At 39.4% G+C, this 23,159-nt stretch overlaps 4 protein-coding genes across 5 annotated transcripts in view; 2 read left to right on the top strand and 2 right to left on the bottom strand.

Moving 5' to 3' along the window:
• The first annotated feature begins 10,610 nt into the window (after nt 1–10,610).
• LOC6049084 (39S ribosomal protein L21, mitochondrial) lies at nt 10,611–11,454 on the top strand. The gene is made up of 2 exons (XM_001865865.2): nt 10,611–10,766; nt 10,851–11,454. Exons 1-2 carry the CDS (start codon nt 10,709–10,711, stop codon nt 11,396–11,398), a joined length of 606 nt encoding a protein of 201 aa, XP_001865900.2. The 5' UTR covers nt 10,611–10,708; the 3' UTR covers nt 11,399–11,454.
• A 445-nt stretch (nt 11,455–11,899) lies between these two features.
• On the top strand, nt 11,900–16,193 carry LOC6053964 (POC1 centriolar protein homolog). Its single transcript, XM_038256975.1, has 3 exons — nt 11,900–11,998; nt 12,060–12,937; nt 15,586–16,193. The coding sequence occupies exons 2-3, from the start codon at nt 12,068–12,070 to the stop codon at nt 15,859–15,861; spliced, it is 1,146 nt and encodes a 381-aa protein (XP_038112903.1). The 5' UTR covers nt 11,900–11,998; nt 12,060–12,067; the 3' UTR covers nt 15,862–16,193.
• Nucleotides 16,194–16,260: 67 nt separating this feature from the next.
• Nucleotides 16,261–17,211, bottom strand: LOC6049082 (copper transport protein ATOX1). Its single transcript, XM_001869924.2, has 3 exons — nt 16,970–17,211; nt 16,687–16,765; nt 16,261–16,578 (listed from the first exon to the last, which is right to left on the bottom strand). Exons 1-3 carry the CDS (start codon nt 16,976–16,978, stop codon nt 16,445–16,447), a joined length of 222 nt encoding a protein of 73 aa, XP_001869959.1. The 5' UTR covers nt 16,979–17,211; the 3' UTR covers nt 16,261–16,444.
• A 3,800-nt stretch (nt 17,212–21,011) lies between these two features.
• Nucleotides 21,012–23,159, bottom strand: part of LOC6053965 (bestrophin-4) — a 33,454-nt gene continuing 31,306 nt past the window's right edge. For both annotated transcript variants that reach the window (XM_038253438.1, XM_038253439.1), the window contains exon 5: nt 21,012–22,226. In XM_038253438.1, coding sequence (XP_038109366.1) covers nt 21,294–22,226 — 933 coding nt within the window. In that variant the 3' untranslated portion in view covers nt 21,012–21,293. The remainder of the gene's footprint in view (nt 22,227–23,159) is intronic.

Raw genomic sequence — 23,159 nt, 5'->3', positions numbered from 1 at the left:
TGTTTGTTGTTTGTTGTTTGTTGTTTGTTGTTTGTTGTTTGTTGTTTGTTGTTTGTTGTTTGTTGTTTGTTGTTTGTTGTTTGTTGTTTGTTGTTTGTTGTTTGTTGTTTGTTGTTTGTTGTTGTTTGTTGTTGAAATTATCGAGAGGCCAATGGATGTAACAATCAAGTGTAGTAAATAAAACATTTCTTTAAAGTTTTTGTGAAAATTCAAGTCACAATTTTGGGAATCTTGCAAAATTGGCTCTTAACACAAATTTAAGTAACTTTTAGTTATGCATTTTACTGTGAAAAAATAATGCATTGATTATTCCCCTCGGCATTTTTCGTTTAGCCCAGTTAGCGAACAAGTACTGTAGTTCAACAAATGTTAAAAGTAAATCAGTTTAAATTTACTTCTTTTCTCATATTGTTTCCTACTCATTTCCAAATCCTTTCCGCGTTATTCACAGCCATTTTTTTCGCAGCCATCTCCTTTCTGGGACACTTCTTCTAGTGTTTTTTTGTTTAGTATACCGTTTCGGAATAGGATTAGGTGAAATTTGCGATGAATGAATGGACGTATATGAATGAATGTTTGTTTTGGACCGCCGCTCGCTCCGCCGAGTTTGTTTGCACAGCCATTTGGCAGAGGCTTGCTTCCTTTTTGTTTCTCTTGAACGAGCGCGTCTTGCACCTATTTTGGAGGATTTGATTTATTGAGACACAAACGCGAGCACTTTTGCGCGACTGGTTTGAAATGCCAACCAACCAAAAAATTTCGTTAATGATCTGACCGTGTGTGCGTTCTCATGAGAAAGTCAACCATTACCGGGGAGATCGATCGATTGCTAGCCCAGGTACGTATGGGGTTACACACAGAAAGAGAGTACAAGTTTGGGTGTCGTTAGATATCACGATTACACGACTGGAAGACGAATGAGTAATGTCTCTCAAGTCCCCTTTTAGTTTCGACCCCCTTGACTGAGGTCCAAAGAACTTGAATGCCAACACAATGTATTTCACAAAACGCAAGCAAAGTTGACGAACGCGTGGGTCGCACCGCGGTGTCATTTTTGGACAAGTTTTTTGGAGCGCCAAAAGTTGAACAAAGAGGGTCCAATTTCATTAAGGCAACACTTATCGATTGTTCCGTCAGCAACACACACACACACACACACACACACACACACACACGTTTAAAGTTGCTCTAAGGAGAGCTTTTTTAGTCGTTGCTGCTGCAAGTGTTGTGTACCCGGATGATTGATGAATGTCTCACTTTGCAAGACCTCCCTGTACTCGTCGGAATCGTTGAGGAAAAAGAGCGGTAATGGCCAACGATTTATTCCGTTGATGAGGTGAGTTTTTTTCTTCACTTTTGTGGAACCACAAAATTGGGAAACAAAGTTGACAGTTAGTGATTTGAGCAATGAGATTTTAAACAGATATGTATCGACTGTGCGAGGGAGGATGAAAACTTGTTCAGAAGGAAACGGATGGTATTTTAAAAAGAATTGATTATGCTAAAGATCTACCCGTGGACCAGATTCAACCAAGCGATTAAACCGAGGGATTGAAAATGTAGGTATGTAATACAACAAGTTAAAAAATATTATGTTGGATTCCTTGTGGGTTGTCAACTCAAATATCACTTTTCAAGACTCAACTTAGTGCAATCATGTACTTTAAGTATAAATGTAATTTGTCATGAATTTGTTTTTTGAGTTTAAACTTGATTCATCCTAAACTACACAGTTTAAGTAAACATGAACAATCCTCAAAAACCCATGATCACGGTGTCCCCATTGAGAATTGTCACTGACTCAGAGAAAAAAAAGACTGATGAATGAATTGGCTTTATGAATGAGTAAGCACGTCCGTAAGCCCATGCTGGTGGCCGGCCCACCACTCCCAGCATGACCCGCCGGACCAGCACGTGGGGTCACAGTCGCTCATAATGTTCACATTTTATGGGAAATGACCAAATTTCCGGAGCGTGCATTTCGGTGCCCAATTTACCGCCAGGTGAGAAAAGAAGGTGAAAGCAAAAGAACCAAACCCGCAGAGTAGAGTAGCAAAATGGTGCGGGAGTGGCGATTTGCTCACTTCATCGGATTAAGTATGACAAACTACCGCGCGATCAGCTGGACGCTAATGAAGATTTATCTCCGTACAAGGGGTTCAACCAGCGGGCATGGCGCATAGATAATTTAAAACGGGCTTTCACAGTTTGGTGGAGGCGCAAGCACGCACGCGCGGTAAATCCTCGAAAATAATGCAAAATCTGTGAATTTATGGGACAAGTGTGTCGTCAGTGCCGGGTTTGGACCGTAAACAAATATCGCGTAAATTTAGATTTTAAGATGAACAGCTACGAAATGGGCCATTGATTAGATGTTTGGTAACATTAGCGTTTAATACTGATAAATTTCTCAATCAAGTAGTTTTGTATATCAGATGTAATCATGATATATCTATAACGGCGACATGAGCACAAAGGTGGTCCATATGCTGGTAAAAAAAAGTCAAAGTAATTATGTCACAGACATAACCGGAATGGCGTAGACTTACGTAAAATTTAGATATGTGGACATGTGGGTTTTCCATATATTAATTTGAAGAATTAGCTATATATATTGGAAGGAACACCCATTCGAACGGCAAAGAGAGGAAAGAAAGAGACGAAGGAATTTTAGCGAGCCGAATGGGGGGAGAGGGGGCATAGGGGTTGGGGGCGAGATCAGCCTCAGAAAGCTGTGCAACCCGTCGCCCCCGAAGACCAAAATTTGTTCCTGAAATTTAAATTCAAATTAGCTCGCTGCCTCGTCCCGGGTGGGACGAGGGCAACTCTTTCAACACTAGAATTTGATGAGACGTAAATCTTTCAGAAGCGCTCGCCGCGAATGCGACGAGCTAGTTGGATGTCCCGATTGTTTAACAACCAAGGCTTGACCCACGAGAGGCTTTTCGGCGGAAGGCAGCAGGCGCGCGCCTCATCTTGTTGATGCCTCGTCCCGGGTGGGACGAGGGATGGGGATTGAAGCACCTCCGAACCACAGCAACCACGAAAGATCCTAACGGTCCGGCCATCGAGAGGCAACTGGCTGACGGTGACGACGAGAAGGCGATGCGCACTTCTTTTCCAGTTCTGGTCCCTCTCTCTTCTGCTGCTGCTGCTCTGGTCTCTCTCCTGCTGCTGCTGCTCTGGGCTGAGCTTTCCTGCTGCTGCTGCTGCTGCTGCCAGCGTTGCCAGGTTTTGCCGGAGATCATTCCGTAGACTTTTATTTTGCAACGCCACCTATATTTGAAATATAGTACTCGCGCCAAATGCCACCTATATTTGATTTTTGATACTTCATGCATGACACTTAATTTTTTAGGATTTTTAAAAGGATTTTTTATCTTTTTTTATACTATTTGAAATATTGCATTATGCCATTTGAAAGAACGGTTTTTTGTCATTGATTTTTTAATGTCATACTCATTCGATCCGTCTTGGGGTCGCTATTAAAAATTATGAAGTTTAGTTAAGTACTTCAAAAGTTATGCTAAAAAACGATTTCAACTAAAGTCCAGAAAATTGTAAAAGGGTGGTTTTCGTAAGAAAACATTTCATGTTATACAAACATTTTATAAAAAGTTACTTTAAAGACCTTTCTAACGAGCCCAAAATATTGAAGATCTGGCCACCCTACTAATAGTTATAAGCACTTAAGTGTTATTTATACACTTTTTTGAGGCTGGATCTAAAATATTTTGATAAATGTAATGTCCGGATCTATAAAATCAAAAGACCTTTCAAACGAGTCCAAAAGATCTGACCACGATATCAAATATTATATGCACCTAAGTGTTATTTATACATTTTTTATGCCGGATTTTGAAAACTTTGTCCGGATAATCAAAAGATCAACCACCAAAAGGTGGATTAAGTAACGTTTTTCATGCCATGTCGGTAAATTTAAAGAAACTTTTTTTTAGAATTTTCTAGACCATTGTTTTGCCAGTCTGCCCTTGCATATTGAATGAAATTTTAAAGGCATTTTCAAAATGGGACCCCAGTCTGCACTGCGAAATCCTAAAAAATCACAAATACTTAGATATTTTGGAAACTAATGATTGCTGAACAACTGGATAGGTGTATAATGCATTTTAAAACACATTTTTAATTAAAATGTTGAGGCTAAGGCTCGTAATTTCGGTTTTCATACTTTTATTTATTTATTTTATGTGCAACTAAACATAAAAACGTTTAACTTATTTTGTACTAAAAATCGTAATTGAAATACGCAACTTTTAGTACCCAAAAAAAAGTTATATTAGTGAAAAAATCTTGAAAGGCCAAAAATATAATGGTTTTTTTTGGTCGGAATAAAGTAAACCAGACAGAAGGGCAAAGAAAAAGGTCATTTAATGTTTTGCCAACAAAAGTTTTATGTCTTAAAAAATTCTAAATTATTACAAAAAAAAAAAACCTAAGCATCACGAAATCTTAAAATTCGAAAATTCAGCAGCGAAAAAAAGATAACATAAAAATTATAAAAAAGGATTTAATATTCAAATTGAATTAATTATTAAAGTCCTCGCCAAAATTTCACATTTTTTTCCATAACTTCAACTTAAACCAATACTTTAAAAAAACTCTAATGTGATCTGAATTTTTGTAATCTTAGGTGGCGGCATTGGAATACTGTGAAATATTTTATTTTGTAATATATCAAGCAACCAACAGGTCTAATAGACTTATTTAGAATTACCGAACTCTTTTGATTTTTTTTTAATAATTTAAGAATTAAAAAAAATAATTTGAGAATTTCAGAATTTTATAATTTTATAATTTTATAATTTTATAATTTTATAATTTTATAATTTTATAATTTTATAATTTTATAATTTTATAATTTTATAATTTTATAATTTTATAATTTTATAATTTTATAATTTTATAATTTTATAATTTTATAATTTTATAATTTTATAATTTTATAATTTTATAATTTTATAATTTTATAATTTTATAATTTTATAATTTTATAATTTTATAATTTTATAATTTTATAATTTTATAATTTTATAATTTTATAATTTTATAATTTTATAATTTTATAATTTTATAATTTTATAATTTTATAATTTTATAATTTTATAATTTTATAATTCTATAATTTTATAATTTTATAATTTTATAATTTTATAATTTTATAATTTTATAATTTTATAATTTTATAATTTTATAATTTTATAATTTTATAATATTATAATTTTATAATTTTATAATTTTATAATTTTATAATTTTATAATTTTATAATTTTATAATTTTATAATTTTATAATTTTATAATTTTATAATTTTATAATTTTATAATTTTATAATTTTATAATTTTATAATTTTATAATTTTATAATTTTATAATTTTATAATTTTATAATTTTATAATTTTATAATTTTATAATTTTATAATTTTATAATTTTATAATTTTATTTTAAATTTTATAATTTTATAATTTTATAATTTTATAATTTTAGAATTTTACAATTTTAGAATTTTAGAATTTTAGAATTTTACAATTTTACAATTTTAGAATTTTAAATTTTAGAATTTTAGAATTTTAGAATTTTAGAATTTTAAATTTTAAATTTTAGAATTTTAGAATTTTAGAATTTTAAATTTTAAATTTTAAATTTTAAATTTTAAATTTTAGAATTTTAGAATTTTAGAATTTTAAATTTTAAATTTTAAATTTTAGATTTTAGAATTTTAAATTTTAAATTTTAGAATTTTAGAATTTTAAATTTTAAATTTTAGAATTTTAGAATTTTAGAATTTTAAATTTTAAATTTTAAATTTTAAATTTTAGAATTTTAAATTTTAGAATTTTAGAATTTTAGAATTTTAAATTTTAAATTTTAAATTTTAAATTTTAGAATTTTAAATTTTAAATTTTAAATTTTAAATTTTAGAATTTTAAATTTTAAATTTTAGAATTTTAGAATTTTAGAATTTTAGAATTTTAGAATTTTAAATTTTAGAATTTTAGAATTTTAGAATTTTAAATTTTAAATTTTAGAATTTTAAATTTTAAATTTTAAATTTTAGAATTTTAGAATTTTAAATTTTAAATTTTAAATTTTAAATTTTAGAATTTTAGAATTTTAAATTTTAAATTTTAAATTTTAGAATTTTAGAATTTTAGAATTTTAGAATTTTAGAATTTTAGAATTTTAGAATTTTAGAATTTTAGAATTTTAGAATTTTAGAATTTTAGAATTTTAAATTTTAAATTTTAGAATTTTAAATTTTAGAATTTTAGAATTTTAGAATTTTAGAATTTTAGAATTTTAGAATTTTAGAGCTTTAGAGCTTTAGATCTTTAGAACTTTAATTTAGTACGATATGTCCACGCAACCTTCTTCCCCTATAGGTTCTGTGAAATGTGATTCGTTCACATTTCTGCGTTTGATGCAAAGAAGCAGGCGTGTCCGCTTCAATGAGTGTAATACAGTTCGGTATGCTCGAATGTATTAAAATCATTTTTTGTTGACAAGAAAGAATATGGGACGTAATATAAACACATGTTCTTCCACAGCATGATGTTCTCACAGCATTCTAGCAGAAATGTTCTACCGGCCTAGCTGGATTCTGGCAGAACCAGCTCTGCCAGAATATTTCGTGACTGGGATTAAACACTCGCAAACCCTTTCCGCAAATTTGAATTCCCAGTCAACTCAATCGGAATTCTGAAACGGATTTCTATTCGAAACCTTCACGTATTCCGTTTCAAACGCAACTACCGATACGTACACGGAATCGGTTGTTGCGTTTGAAACGGAATACGTAAACATTCGAATTGAATTCCGTTCAGAATTTCGATTAAGTTTACTGGGATACAGCATATAAAACTGCTCACAAGTCAAAAAGGACAAAATTAGGTTTTACGCCGGCTCGATTCAGAGGTTAGAAAGGAGTGCACTGTTTACATGGGCATAGCACAGTTCGATGCGGTCGTCAATTTTGTTCGGATAAATTCATAAAAAATCGACGAAGACCACTTAAACAATGCACATGAGCTGTCAAATGACGTAACGGCGTAAAACCTATTAGGGTAATAGCATCTAACTCTATAGCAGGGGTGCTCAAAGTTTTTGAAGGCCGGGCCAAATTTGAAGCTCAAATGAGCTTGCGGGCCAAATTTACAAAAAAGGCTGTTAAAAAATAAATTACGTTATTTTAATGTAAAAGATCGGACATTTCTGTTATTTAAAAAAATATCTTTTCAAAATAATAGAAACCACAAAATAACGAGTTTCTATCGGTATTGTTGTTTCTGGTATTTGAAAAAAAAAGTTCTTAGCTGAATGTACTTGTGTTTTAAAAAAAATAATAAAGTTTTGTGTTTATGTTTCGAAAATTGATGTGACATTACATGTTGAACAATTCTTCTATAAGTTAAGTGTGGTTAATGAAAAATCGTTGAGATTCCAAAATTTTTGAAAAATGTTTTAAGCTTCCGTATAGTTAACCTGCAATCATTATTTAAAAAAAACGAAACAAAATTTATTTATTTCATCGAAAATTCACTAAAATTCTAATTATTTTTAATAAACCCAAACATGCTCAAATGATTTTAAATGCAAAGGAATGCATATTTAATTAATTTCAGCTGAATGCTCTTAAATTTATTTTTTTTTTTATTTTTTGAAAACATATTTTTGCTCCTGGTTTTTCGAGTCAATTTTTGATAATGGTGGAGGGGTGGGTTGATCGACGAAAGCTTTGTAAAATATTTGCTGCAAACTTGATCCACCGATTTCCACATTTTGTCTGCCTGAATCATTTGATAGTCAATCAGATTGGTTATCTAACTGTAATGAGTTCGAATCCCTAAGGAAGTGCAATGTAAGTTTGGGAGTGACTTGCAAATTAATAAAGAAAACTTTTATTTTTGCAGCTATTATAGAATTCTACCAAAATCAAACTTGAACGTCTTTTTGATATTGTTTGATGTTTGATGATAAAAATGTTTGATGAAAGTTTTGACGACATTTGCTAGTTTCACTCACATTGAAACGTGTGAAATTGTTTTGTTTATAAAATATTTTGAACATATTATTTGTATCCTAAAGTGGGGATCAAAATATTGATAAATCATAAGTTTTTTTTATTAACAAAAAAATAAAAAAGATTAGCATATAAAAGCTTAAAGTAAACCATAATTTTTAAAAAGTATAAAATTACTTTACAAGTGGTCAACGGGCCATTTTACATGATCATTCAAAATGGGTCCGCGGGCCACAAAATATCATCTCGCGGGCCACGTTTGGCCCGCGGGCCATACTTTGGGCACCCCTGCTCTATAGAGTTATCTATGCCCGCTTTCACGCACATCATTTGTTTTTCGGGCCGGTACAAAATTTAACCTCAATCATGCGCACGTAGATAACTCTATTGTGCCTCTTATCTGGCCATATCAGCATTTTGACGTTCAATTGAAGCTGATTAAAAGCCTTTTCAACTGAAATCGAGTACTAAGAATTTCTCCTAAATGCTATGAAAATCAACATTTTGAAAAAGTTTGTAGGAAGTAATCGCCCAACATTCTCAAGAATGCTTTCAAAAAGATGAATGCGCAAGGGTTAGATTAGATTAGATGAAAATCATCATTCTGAAACAAAGAAATACTTGCAACGTGTTCTCTCTCATAAAAGTCAATTAAATATATAATTATAAAATATTACAATGATTAAATAAATACAAGTAATTATTTAAATCAAGAAGAAAAAAAAATCCGTAGATTTTGATCTTCATTCCGTAGTTCCGTAGAAATTTGCGAAATCCGTAGATCTACGGAAGATTCCGTAGACCTGGCAACGCTGCTGCTGCCGGTCCGACGTCTGAGACGTGAATGATGGAATGGGCTCTGGCGCACGTTCTTATGTATGATTTCGGCCCGCTACTTCCCCTCCTTTTTCGCGACCGACACTCGGTCGCGTTGCTCGGATGATTTTCCCCTCAAAATAGGTACTTGACATTCCCGTCCGTGAGTGGGAAGCGCTCATTTTGCTTGCAAAATCTCTGCATTTTGAAAACATTTTAAAACATTCAATTGTTTCAATAGTTAAACTATTTTGCCAACAATGAAAGTTTTATAGCAAATTGCTGAATAATTTTCGAATCGAATGGCACATAAATCGTGTCGATTCGATTAGAGGGAAGGAAGATATAAGCGTTTGACGGATGACGCAGTAATCCAGGGCCTTCGGCCCGGGTTTTTTGGAATGACACCCCAGTACCTTCGACAAAGACGTAAGTCTACGTCAATAAAACAGTGGTTTTCTTTATGCATTGTTCCCAACAACGAGGGCTTAGTTTTTAGTTTTTAGTTTTTAGTTTTTAGTTTTTAGTTTTTAGTTTTTAGTTTTTAGTTTTTAGTTTTTAGTTTTTAGTTTTTAGTTTTTTGTTTTTTGTTTTTAGTTTTTAGTTTTTAGTTTTTAGTTTTTAGTTTTTAGTTTTTAGTTTTTAGTTTTTAGTTTTTAGTTTTTAGTTTTTAGTTTTTAGTTTTTTGTTTTTAGTTTTTAGTTTTTAGTTTTTAGTTTTTAGTTTTTATTGGGTCGTAAAATTAAGCTTTAATTTACAATATAATACACAACGATTAAGCTTATTTTTCTGAGAACAATGACCTTTTGTACGACCACAAAGGATTTAAAGTGGATTTTTAAATCAATTTAAAAAAAATAACATCGCGGCCCTTCTTGACAGAAATGATACTGACACCAACTGTCAAACGAACTGGGTCACTTTTTAGTTTGACACCCCTTTTACATGAAGTTCGTACACACTACCATACGTTCGTTTTGATCGAGGTTTAGATAGTATGTGTGAGCGCCGTGTAAAAAGTGACAGTTCGTCACTTTTTAGTATGACTTTGTCAAACCAACGGGGTACAAACTAAAAAGTGTCAAACGAAAAAGTGACCAACCACCGGGGGATCAGTGTACTTGACAGCTCTTTCCAAGAAAACCATAATTTGTTTGTTCCGGTGGGTATACTAAGCCCAAATCCAAAATATGAGCTTGATTAATAGGAACTGGCGCTCCGCCTTTCAATTTTGAATGGGATTTAACCCGTAATAAAAGATTTTTTTCAAAAATGTCACTTTTTGAGGCATTTTGGCCACTAAAAGCGTTTATTTTTAACATCATTGGCGTGTAGGCCAGATTCTTGCGCATCTTTTGGAATATATAACATTGCAATTTGAAGCACCCTGGAGCTCGGTACAGACCTTCAAAGTTTGGCATTTTTTTCAAAAAATTGACCGCATCAAAAAAAAATCTTTTTTTTCGGGGTAAAAGTAAAACCCATTTAAAATTCAAATGCAAAGCGCCAGCTCCTGTTACGTTCAATCAAGCTCATATTTTGGATTTCGGCTTAGTATGCCCACCGGAACAAACCCTTGAATGCCCGCCAAAAAGTCATTTTTGTTACATCCTACTATTTATCTTTATTGATTTGCTTGATTTCACCCTAATAACCCCGATTGCCCCAGAAGTTGTCGACCTAATTCAAATGACATTTCCAGAATCAACGGTGGCAAGTAATAAGCGCACTGACAGTTAGTCCTTCAAACTTCAAAACAAAATAACATTGCCGCATCGAAATCGGCATGCTGAAGAAAATTAGCCGATTTTGTTCAATAAAATTTGTGTAAATTGCACCAAAAAGCATTTCAAAATGTTTTTAAATAGGCTAGCACCTTTAGCCCGACCATCCGGTGTAGTGTCTATCGCAAGTAAGTTGATAATTTACTATTACTTTTAGTGACTGTTGTTTAGTGCGTTCTCCTGCTCATGTAATCACTGTTTTGCTTTTACAGATGCCTTCAAATCATTATCACTTGGCGCCGCCATCCCCCGAGCAGCTCCCGCCTTATCTACGCTGGTCAGAAACACCCGCTTCAACTCATCCCTAGCCGCGCCCCTGCCGTCCGGTTCCGTAGTGAAGGCGGTCAACGCGCAGCTGGCCAGCGCTTCCGAGGGCCGCCTGTTTGCCGTGGTGCAACTCTGTGGCAAACAGTTCAAAATCACCTCCGGCGACATCATCATCGTGGAAGGCTACTGGCCACCCACCAACGGGGACCGCATCCGGCTGGACAAGGTGCTGCTGGCGGGTGGGAAGGATTTTTCCCTCATCGGACGGCCGTTGGTTCCGGCCGGACTTGTCGACGTGCAGGCCACCATCATCGAAAAGTCCCTTTCGCACACGAAAACGCACTTCCGCAAGAAACGAAGGAAGCAGTACATGAGGATCAACTTTTTCCGCGCCCAGCAGACGATGATCCGGATTAACTCGATCGAGCTGAGCGAGAAGGGCGTTCCGGAGCAGCCGAGGGCAAGCCGGGAGGAAGGGGAACGGTTTTTCTGAAGTTTTATGGGAGGCGTTGCGTTGATTTAGGAGAATAAATGGTATAGAAATCGTAATCGAATTGTTTTTATCATATCGTTAAGAATTCTTCATAACTTATTTTACTGTCATAAAATTTTACAGAAAGTTTGACTCGGGCATTTACATGTGACAAAACGTCCTTTGCCCGAATTTCCTTTGGCCAGTTGTCGCACTATTGTGACAAAATAGCACGATCAGCAACTAGGTACTTTCTCATGTAGAGTGAAAACATTGGACGTAATTTTTACGATTTTGTTGAGAAGTTTGAGAATAATAATGAATCACTCTTATAAATGTTGATTCAAAATAAATTGCCTGAAGAAATAAATTTCTGCAGATTTCTACATTTTTTCTGTGTGCATTTTTTTGTCGACCTAAATTTCGCTATATCGCATGTGTCGACCTAACTGCGCACTCCCTCTTCAAATTGCCACAGTTGATTAGAAGAGAAGAGAGAGGGGAGAGAAATCAAATTTCCAACGAACAAAGTGACATCCATGTTTTCAAACTCAGTTTGTGTTGTTTCGAATAAAAAAAGGTGAATTTTGCTTAAAATTACTTCAGTAATCACAGTAAACTGTAAGTTTATCTTCAGAATACATTTCCAGGAAGATTTTCATTGAATAAGTGTCAATTTCAGCCGTAAAAATGACCGATCCAGTCCTGCTGCGACACCTCAAAGGCCACAAAAGCAAAGTAACGGGCATTTCGTTTAATCAGGAAGGGAACCGTTTTGCGACGAGCTCCTCCGACAACACGGCCATCGTTTGGAATATTAACGAGCAGGTGCGATGCATGCGGTTCGAGGCACACACCGACGTGGTCAACGATATCTGTTGGTCTCCGGCCAACGGTCAGATAGTGGCCACGGCGTCCAAGGACCGCACCGTTAAGATCTGGACGCCGGCGCTGATGGGCAACTGCGACGAGTTCCGGGCGCACACGTCCAACGTGCGCTCGGTGGACTTTGACTCGCGCGGACGGAAGTTGATTACGGCCTCGGATGATAAGTCGATCAAGCTGTGGCGCGTTTCGAGGAAGCACTTTATTTCGTCCTTCACCGGTCACACGAACTGGGTTCGGTGCGCGCGGTTCTCGCCGGATGATAAGCTGATTGCGTCGTGCGGAGATGACCGCACGCTGAAGCTGTTCGATCCCAACTCGGGCCAGTGCGTGCACAGCTTCGTGGACCAGAAGGGTGCCGGCAATAAGGTGGCCTGGCATCCGGACGGATCGCTGGTGGCGATTGCGTTGGACAATGCACGGGTGAAGATCTTCGACATTCGGATTAGGAAGCTCATCCAGTATTATCGGATATTCGAGGGTGCCGTGAACTCGCTGGACTTTCACACGTCGGGCCATTACATGATCACGGGAAGTGACGATGCGGCGGTGAAGGTTATCGATCTGCTCGAGGGACGACACATTTACACGCTGACCGGTCACACCGGACCGGTGACGGCGGTCAAGTTCAGCAAGGATGGCCAGTTGTTTGCGACGGCGAGCGAGGATCGGCATGTAAGTGATGCGATAGTTTACTTTAACCTGTTGTTGCCAATAATTGAAACAACTGCTATATTATTCATGATGATGATTATTCCGGAGGAATTGGTCGGCGGACTATGTTCCATCCCGTCAATTGACATCTGTCAAGAATATCACGTTTGCAGCTCTGCAATGGAAAAAAAAAGCTTAACCAAACGAACTTCTGTTCGCCCTCTTTGTACAAACATCAACCAACGAGCCAACATCTTTAACCAAATCCGAAACGGTCTTCTGCAAATTCTTTGAGGAACAGATCATACTGCTGCTGGCGGAATAGCCGGAATCGTATCATAGGATGATCGTGGCCCTGAAGAATTCTGGAACGGTGATTCAAATTCAATCAAAACGATGTTGCTGCAGAAACTCCCGGTGACATCAGCGGGCGAAGCAAGGCTCCGAAGTACACACGCTGTCAGAAATTTGGACACATTGCGAAGGATTGTCGCTCGAAGGACTCAAATCGGAGAGATTGTGGCGTTTGGTGTACCGTACTGTCAATCGTCAACGAGGACGACCACTGGTACTCCGCTTCGAGGGCTTCCAACCACTTTGCGAAGTCGAAAGAAACGTTGAACAACCTGGAGAGCTACAGTGGTACAGTCGTTGCTGCGAACAGAGATGCCTTGAAAGTCGTCACGAAGGGAAGCATGAAGCTGTGCACCACGGTTTAACCCACCGGGAAGCCGATTGAAGGCAACGATGTTCGGGTAATTTCGGACCTTATAACGAACCTATGCTCGTTAAGCCAAATCGTAAAGAGAGGGAACACGGCGGAGTACTTTTTGAAGCAGAAGTCGGCGGTTTCGTGGATTTTCGTTGCATGTCCGAGAGGCAGGCTGGTTGGAAGTTGAAGAATTTTCGCACGGAAAACGGTAAGGAGTTCACCAAGAAGAAGCTGCAGGACCTGCTCAGCCGCATAGGAATACGCCTTCAAACGGCGGTATTACACGCTGGAGCTAAACGAGTTTGCTGAACAAGTGTCCACGTAGATTCGTATTTTGGGAACCCCAATCATGATGCATATCCCGAAACAGAAGCGGAAGAATCGAATCAGATCATCAAGCGACCAGACGAAACTTATCTCCGTGAAGGAGGAGTCCCGGCAAGCGCTCCTATCTCTTAAACGCAACCGATAGTATTCCGTCTGAATTTTGAAGAAACCCATCCCGTGTGAGTAAGAAGGAGACGAGCCGCCGGTGCAGCTGGAAAATGCTGAACCAGTAGACGTTGATGATGCCCCACAAAACCTGAAGTCACCGCTTAACTTAAAACGGCAACGCTGGAGTTGATATTGAAGTATAGGATGCCGAGCCAGGTCCCAGATGTGACGTGACATCTATTGCGCTCCCCTCGCGACCATTACATCCGCCTGGGTCATCGGCGTTGTTGCGCAGCGGTCGGTAGCGCAGTCTTCCAGACGAGGTTCAATGATTTTATTCTATCGAGCAAAGGCCTGTCTTTCCCATCATTTACAGCCAACTCTTTATATGACGAGGTCGTTTCGGACTCGGCAACATGTGGAGACGAAACTTCGGATGATACAATAGTGAGAACAGCCAGATCCGATACACCGGCAGAATCCACGTAGAACGGCACGTTGGAGCTGGTCCAGATGCCTCCGGATCGCAAGGCGATCGGATGTAAATGGCATCATGCGGCACAAGGCCAGGTTCGTGGCGCAAGGCTTCACTCAGAAGTTTGGTGTGGACTTCGACGAAGTCTTCGCTCCTGTGGCCAGACAAGAAAAGTTCCGGACAATCGCTAGCCGTCGGAAGATGGTTTCTAAGCACGTGAACATCAAGACAGCGTACCTTCATGGCAAGTTGGAGGAGACCATCTACATCAGCGATTCTTAACCTTCTTCTAGGCTGGTACCCCCTTTCATGTAAAGTAGGCCTCGTACCCCCGTTGAGAATCGCTGATCTTCATGAACACGGAGAAAAAAGAGTTCCCAAAATCGTGAACAAGCGTTCATGAAAATGGGAACCACGAATAAAGTGTTCAAATCCCATGGTACGATTTTCAAAAACGTACCATGGGATTTGAACACTTTGTTCGTGGTTCCCATTTTCATGAACGCTTGTTCACGATTTTGGGAACTCTTTTTTCTCCGTGAAGCAGCCTGCAGGATACACAACCGGAATCGTTAATACTGTGTGTCGATTGACCAAGAGTCTGCACGGACTAAAACAATTCGCTCGAGTTTAGAACCACTAGATCGAAGCAGTTTTCAAGAAGCTGGGATTCCGCCACGCAAAGGCTAACCCGTGCCTCTACGTCCGGAAAGTCGACTGTCATCTACGTGGACGAGTTGGTAGTCGCTGCCGAGACTGAGGCGGAGTTCTCCGGGAAGGGCGTGAATACCTGGCATGAACACTCAAAGCGTGTCCCAGAGTGTTGCTCGTACTGACTCAAAGCAAGGGTGAGATGTTGGTGTAAGGGCAGTTCTATTGTAACCTAGTGCTTGATATAGGTCAAGGTCCGTTCTTACACTCGAAAATAGTCTTTGACTTAAAATATGACTTCATAATTGCTGATTTATTTTATAAATTTTTAATGTATCCAAAATTAGTTATTTTTGGTAAACTTAGATCAATTTTTCAAACTTTTGTTTTCTCCAGATCATGCTATGGAAGGTCAACTTTGCCAGCGAAACGTCGGACAACTCGCTGTACTCGTCCGAGTGCAGCGACCTGCAGCCCCAGGATGCTCCCAAACAGCTAGCTCCTCCGTTCAGCAAGAAGCTCACGTACGACGAAAGCCGCGGCACCGACGACGACGACGAGGGCTCCCGCTTCAACGAAAACAAGGAGAACCACCCGGACACGAGCATCCTGGTGGACGCCCGCAAGACGGACAACTTTCACCTGACGGACGCGATCGAGGTTTGCGAGTGACTCTCTTTACCTCTATCTATTTGTGTGACTTTAGGTTTAAGCTTTTGGTTTTCTAAGGAAATTGTAATAAGACTATGCAAGAGTCCGCGGGTGCGCTGCCGGTCCGAGTCGTGTCTGAGTCCGGCGTCCCCCGGAACGGTTCAGGAAGCGGACGTAGCGAGTCCGGTGGAGGCGGTTGAGAGGCGATTTTTGCGTAAATTTAGGGCGCTTGAAACGGTCGTGGCCGGGCTCGAACGCAGGATCGCGATGCTTGAAGATGTTGTGCTGAATCGAAGTTGAGGGAAGTTTCGTTCATGATTGTTCGTTCATTTGCGCGTGTACATAATTTCAAAACAAGTTTATATTTCTACTCGCACATCATTTTTTCTTTTCGCCCATTTTCAACGCACGTGTCACAGCTTTTCACTTCTGTCGACGCTACCCATTTTATAATATATATTAAATTTTAATTAGTTTATTACATACATAGAATAAAGAACCATATTTTAACGAAATTAGAAATACTCGAAAGTCGATTCGCGAGCAAGAGTCGTTTTAGCAGATTGAGAACGAATCCCTGAGTGGCGTCCCCTCCGCGGTCAGTTCAAGCCTTGACGCCGACGTAGCTCGTCTCCTTGCCCGTTTTCTTGATGGTCTCCAGCAGCTCGTCCGCCGAAAGGGCCGACGTCACGAACACCTTCTTGTTGTCCAGGTCGATGTCCACTTTTTCCACTTTTTCTGAAGAACAATACACAATTTTAGAGATTATGTTTGATTGATACACTCCAACAGCGGCGGAGATAGCGTTGAGTCGGTTGTCAACGCACCTGTTGGCTATTTGCTTACCTTTGAGCTTGCCGAGGACTCGCTCGACGGCGCCCGAGCATCCCGTGCAGGTCATTTCCACCTTGAATTCGTGAGTTTGCTGTTGTGGTGGTGGTGAAAGTAAACAGAGACGGGAGAAATGCTTATCAACACTTTTGAAGATGTGGTCGAAGATGCTAATAATAAGCAGGTACATTCAACTGGGAACTAATCTAATCTACTTGAATTGGTTGATGTACTGAAAGTGGGACGATTTCTACCTCCTCCAACTTCTCCTAATCCCTTCTTTGAATCGTCTACTTACGCTGGCCATTGTACTCCGGTAATTATCCAATCTACGAACTTCTTCCAAGGTTTGACCTAGCGATCTTGCGTTGATCTTCCACCCTCGACAAACTAATCCGGCTAAGATGATACGACGACTTCGGACGGTGCGAGATGACTAGATGCGGAACGTAAGCCTCCCCAAAGTAACGGGGTGACACTTCGGATTTGCGCTTGTGTATTGGTGGCCACCTTTGTCTGTCTTTTTAGTCCAAGAAGAACCGCATCAAAACAACTCGGAAGCTCTGATGGTGGTGGTTGTGACAGTTGCGGTGATTTTTTGGGTGTTGGTGAGTTCTCTCGCGTAGGTTGCTGAGATTGTAATCCGTTTTTCAACAGGGACGTTATCTTGGACGTTATTTGTTTCTTTGATTGATTAGCTTGTTGCATATCTTCAGGATTAGTCGGTGGTCACGAGATTATTGAACGTGAGGACTAGAACTGTCTGAAAAGTGAAGTGCACTTAACAAGGACGCTGCTTTCTACGTGCTTCTTGATCGCGAGTACAGGAAGTGTCCAAAACACGACGTCAAGATTGTCATTGGCGACATGAATGCTTAAGTTGGCCAGCAGACGAACGAGAACGGCTTACGACTCATCGATTTTGCTACCTCCCGAAACATGGCCATACGTAGTACCTTCTTCCAGCACAGCCTCCTCTGCAAGTACACCTGGAGATCACCAAACGACACGGAGACCCAAATCGACCATGTTCTCATCGATGGTTGGCAGTTCTCGGACATAATCGACGTCAGAACCTACCATCGGACGCGGACATCGACTCTGACCACTACCTGGTGGTGGCAAAGCTGCGCCAACGACTTCCGAGGTCAACAAAATCCGGTACCGTCGCCCGCAGTGGTATAATCTGGAGCGACTCAAGGACCATCAGGTCGCTACCCAGTACGCGCGGGAACTCGAAGCGGCGTTGCCAGGCGAGGGTGAGCTCGCTGAAGCCCCTCTGGAGGTCTGCCGGAGCCATATGGAAGCAGCCATCAACGTAGCGGCATCGATCGCTATCGGGTACGTGGACCGAGTTCGACGGAACGGCTGGTTCGACGAGGAATGGCAGGCGATTTGGGACGAGAAGAAAGCAGCGCGAGACGGTTGGCTGCATAACTCCCGTGAGTACAAGGAGACGTACAAAAAGTTGCGAAGACAGCAAACCCACCTCTTCCGGGATAAGAAGCGTCATCTGGAAGCGGTGGAGTGCCAGGACATGGAACAGCTGTATCGCTCCAACGAAACACACAAGTTCTACAAGAAACTCAGTTAATCCCGGAACGGCATCATGCCGCGAGCCGAAATGTGCCGTGATTAAGACGCTGGAACCTTTTCAAAATAGTCGCAGTTTTTCATTTTTTAAAATTAGTGCACATGTTTGCCCACTTTTGAAAAAAATATTTTTGAAAAGCTGAGAAAATCCTCTATATTTTGCTTCATCGGACTTTGTTGATACGACCTTTAGTTGCTGAGATATTGCAATGCAAAGGTTTAAAAACAGGAAAATTGATGTTTTCTAAGTCTCACCCAAACAGCCCACCATTTTTCAATGTCGATATCTCAGCAACTAGTGGTCCGATTTTCAATGTTAATATATGAAACATTTGTGAAATTTTCCGATCTTTTCAAAAAAAATATTTTCAAAATTTTCAAATCAAGACTAACATTTTAAATGGGCGTAATATTCAATGTTTGACCTTTTTGAAATATAAGTCTTGATTTGAAAATTTTGAAAATATTGTTTTCGAAAAGATCGAAAATTTCACAAATGTTTCATATATTAACATTGAAAATCGGACCATTAGTTGCTGAGATATCGACATTGAAAAATGGTGGGCTGTTTGGGTGAGACTTAGAAAACATCAATTTTCCTGTTTTTAAACCTTTGCATGGCAATATCTCAGCAACTAAAGGTCGTATCAACAAAGTCCGATGAAGCAAAATGTAGAGAATTTTCTCAGCTTTTCAAAAATATTTTTTTCAAAAGTGGGCAAACATGTCCACTAATTTTAAAAAATGAAAAACTGCGACTATTTTGAAAAAAGTTACATAAAAATGGCTATAACTTGAAAACGGTGCACTTTATCAAAATTTCACTAAAGTACTTTTTGATTGCAAATTCAATTTTACATCGAAAAATGAAGTTGAAAAATTTTTGCGACCAAAATTTCGATTTTTTGAAAAAATCAGTATTGATTAAAAAATTCATAACTCGGTCAATGATTTTTTGCACAACCTGGAAATTTCTGAAAAGTTGGCATTTTATGTCCTCTAAAACATATCAAAAAATAAAAAAAATTAAAAATAGTGTTTTTTTGCAAATCAAGTTTTAGTGCTAAAAAGTTAAATAAAAAAATCACAAAATTTTTTTTACCGTGTATTATTTTTTTCCAGTGTAGTCCGTATTCATACCTACAACTTTGCCGAAGACATCAAATCGATCAAAAAATTCCTTCGAAAGATACAGATTTTTGAATTTTCATACATCATTTTTGTATGGACAGCTGCCAAATTTGTATGGAAAATTATATGGACAAACTAATGATGCAAAATGGCTTCTTTGGGCATACCGAAGGCACCAAAAAAAATTCAGTCGGATTAAAAAATACAAAAAAAAATCGAATGACCGAAATCCTAGAGAACTGCTCAGGCGCATCATCACCGGTAGTCGTGCCGACTATGGACTTCACAAGACCCTACGGTCTGGTCATCTTTCCCGACGTACAAAGTGCACCATGTACGAAACGCTGATAAGACCGGTCGTTCTCTACGGACACGAAACGTGGACGATGTTCGAAGAGGACCTGCAAGCGCTTAGGGCGATCTTTGACGGCGTGCGTGAGAACAATGTTTGGAGGAGAAGGTTGAACCTACATGAAGGCAGCACCAACCCGAGACAAAGTACATGAGTGGTAAGGGCTCCGAGGACGTACAATAGCCAAGTATTTACTAAGTCGAGAGAGATCCTCATTTTTACTGAGTATGTGATATTAAAAAATAAGGCAGCCATGTTTATTTTGATTTGAATAGTCTTTTATTTGTGTCTTTTTCGCATTTGTTGTTCACTAAAACTGTATATTTTATTTCGGTAGTTTTAAATAGTGGTAAAACAGTGCATTAAATTTACACCAAGCACTTTTGTCATCACCTAGATCCGAACCTTCTCCTCTATCGGTTACGTTCCACTGTAAGCATGTTTTGAGTTTAAGTTTATTTTCGCTGGTAAAATATCTAGGTAATATTTCTGTTCATCCTGACACAACACACACTAAAAGCGCGCGCGTTTGACTATTTTTGGTTTATGTACATATCGCAGATTCGTATCCTACAGTAGAAAACACGTGTCCGTTTGTTGCGCTAACTTGAATAAAGGCTGCGTTTTTTTTGTGTTTTCGGCACTTAGGGGAACAGCATCTAATTCCAGCGTGCCTCTAATGTTGGCAGGTCAGAACTTTGACATTGAATTAAAGCTAATTAAAAGCGTTTTCAACTGAAATCGAGTGATTAATATCTCAATAAGAAGTGAGCAAGCAAGTTTCTATCAAAAGTTTTGCAAAATCAGTTGTTTAAATAGTGAAAATTAGCAAATTGGATGGAGTTAGGAGCGAGATCTTAACCTGCCAAACATACGAGAATTTCCCCTATATCAAGAAACTCGACGGATTTCACTAAACGCTGTTTCCGCTGCTAAAAAGCAAAGGCCCCGTTCTCTTTCTAAAAGCTAAAGCTTCGTGCTTGGTTTTTGTTCATTTCGGTTGTGCTACGATAACTTAATATCACCGGACTTTGCTTGTGCGCCTTTCGATTTCTTTTTTAGCAACTCTCTGAAAATGTATCAGCGATTTGTTTTTGATTTTTCTACAATTTTGTGAAGCCAAATAAAATCAAAAATTAACCGCTGAGCCATATTTCAGAGAATTGTTTTTTTTTTTCAAATGCTGGTATGCTGATTGAGAGTTGATTAGCAAAACTGGCGAAACCTAATAATTTTGGGTACAATGAAAAAAACGAAAAACGTAATAATTTTTAAATATCGTCAAATACTGATGTTTTAATAGAACAAACACGTGTGCGCCTTCGTAACGATTGTCTTACAACTAAAAAAAAGAATACTTTCTCTCTCGTTCTCGTCAATGAGGATTTAAAAACGAACAAAAACAACCATGATCACAACTCATCCACTCCACTCAGTGCCAGTGCCATCCGGGAACGGAAAGGTTCACAAACGTCGCCTCCCGTCACTACTAGCTTCCGTCGCGGACGTTGAACACAATGTTGTCGGCCTCATCGGACACGTAGAATCATAAGGTCGTGTCCGCCTGCCCGGGTGCTCCGGAATGTCTTCGGTTGTCCGGGGTGTCTGCACCGGACGGGCCCGCTGTTTGGCTGCCCTGCTCGTGCTGCTGCCCGTCGGCCGTTTTGGTGAGCTTCTCCGTCAGCAGGTCCGGATCGACGGGGCCGAGTCCGCTGACGGAGCGCGCCAGCTTGAACTTTTGCCGCTCGGCGCGTTCCTTTTCGCGGGCCGCCCGCAGCTTCTCAAAGTCGTCCGCTTCGCTCATGTCTCCGTCCGGACCGTCCGCGTCTTCGGCGCCGACACTTTTCTGCGAGTCTTTGCTGGTCATAAAGTTGGCGTCTTCCCGGGAGGTGTTCAGCGGGACAAAGTCGCGCTCAAACTGGCCGCCCGCCGTCGGAGCAGATGCGCTCAGCAGCGAGTCCACTCCGCCCGGAGGATACAGTCCCGAATGTTCAAACTGGCCGCCGTGGGCCACCGCCGATTGCGTTCGCTTGTACGCCGGCTGGGGCACATCCATCGGTTCGCTGGGCTTCGGTGGACCGTGTTCCCACAGACTAGCCGCCGTTGGCCGCGGGTCCACGTTTTTGCCATGCATCGACGTGATGGTCATCTGCTGTTCGTCCACCTCCTCGATTACCTGGTCCGTGATGCGAATGCTGCCCTGCGCCCGGTCCGGTAATCGCCCCGTCAGGTTGGACGAACTGGCCGACCCCGGGAACCGGAACGGACCCGTCTGCGCTTCCGGCGTGGCACTCGTCGGTCGACTGCTCACACTGCCGCCTTCGTCCTTGCTGAAGAATCGCTTCAACGCCGACGCCACCGTGTTGACCCGGGTTATCTGCTGCGCCACGCTGGCCAGGCTCGCCGACGAGGGGCCGCCCCGGTTGAAGGGTTTGTTGTCGTACGCCGAAAAGTGGATCCCGCTGGCATTGTCGTCGACCTGAGGGAATTGTTGGGAAGAGATTAGCTATGGATGTAAGGGATACTGAGAAGCATGCAACCTGAACCGATGCATTTTGGCTTTGCGAGGGACACAAGAATGGCCTTTGAAGCGAACGCACAAATTTTTAGCTCGACGGGACATGGATCACTAGGGTGTAATATGGTTGTATGGAAAAAAATAAAGTTGTCCAAATTTAGCGAGCACAGCAATTTTTCAGTTCCTTTTGGGGTCCTAAACAACTCCCCAAAGTTTGGGAACAATTGGTTTAGTCCTCACATTGCGCAAAGCGATTCAATTTTCCATATAAATTTGTATGGGAAAAACCATTTTTTTGGATTTTGATATTTATAAAATCCACGTTTCACGCTGTACTAAAACCGGATTCATATTCGGATGCTCTGGAATGTGCTCTACAACTTTCCCGAAGAGAGTATGGTGCTAGCTTGTCGCTGAAAGAAGATACAGCGTTTTCAAAACTCGTCTAAAACGTGTTTTTTGATCGAAAATCACGTTTTAGACGAGTTTTGAGGACGCTGTATCTTCTTTCAGCGACAAGCTAGCACCATAAATTGTTAGCACATTCAGAGCATCCGAATATGAATCCGGTTTTAGTACAGCGTGAAACGTGGATTTTATAAATATCAAAATCCAAAAAAAATGTTTTTCCCATACAAATTTATATGGAAAATTGAATCGCTTTGCGCAATGTGAGGACTAAACCAATCGTTCCCAAACTTTGGGGAGTTGTTTAGGACCCCAAAAGGAACTGAAAAATTGCTGTGCTGGAAAATCGATTTTCATATTACACCCTAATGGATCACACTGGATTGGCAGGTGAGCAATTCTCTAACTTTTCTCGATTTTGAATTTTGTATTTTTCTTTTTGGCTGAAACTATATCCATCGATTCCTTAATTCCAAATTAACTGTT

Source organism: Culex quinquefasciatus, chromosome 2, assembly GCF_015732765.1.
Source record: "Culex quinquefasciatus strain JHB chromosome 2, VPISU_Cqui_1.0_pri_paternal, whole genome shotgun sequence".
Taxonomy (NCBI): domain Eukaryota; kingdom Metazoa; phylum Arthropoda; class Insecta; order Diptera; family Culicidae; genus Culex; species Culex quinquefasciatus.
The sequence above is the reverse complement of the archived record's forward strand: the minus strand, read 5'-3'. Positions and strand labels throughout refer to the sequence as shown.

Bases quoted from the DNA above. Each gene is read 5' to 3' on its own strand.
- LOC6049084 (XM_001865865.2), top strand. From the start codon at position 10,709: ATGTTTTTAAATAGGCTAGCACCTTTAGCCCGACCATCCGGTGTAGTG. The intron at 10,767-10,850 runs GTAAGTTGATAA...TTGCTTTTACAG, and splicing joins CGGTGTAGTGTCTATCGCAA to ATGCCTTCAAATCATTATCA.
- LOC6053964 (XM_038256975.1), top strand. From the start codon at position 12,068: ATGACCGATCCAGTCCTGCTGCGACACCTCAAAGGCCACAAAAGCAAA. The intron at 12,938-15,585 runs GTAAGTGATGCG...TGTTTTCTCCAG, and splicing joins CGGCGAGCGAGGATCGGCAT to ATCATGCTATGGAAGGTCAA.
- LOC6049082 (XM_001869924.2), bottom strand. The intron at 16,579-16,686 runs GTAAGCAAATAG...ATTGTTCTTCAG, and splicing joins AGTCCTCGGCAAGCTCAAAG to AAAAAGTGGAAAAAGTGGAC.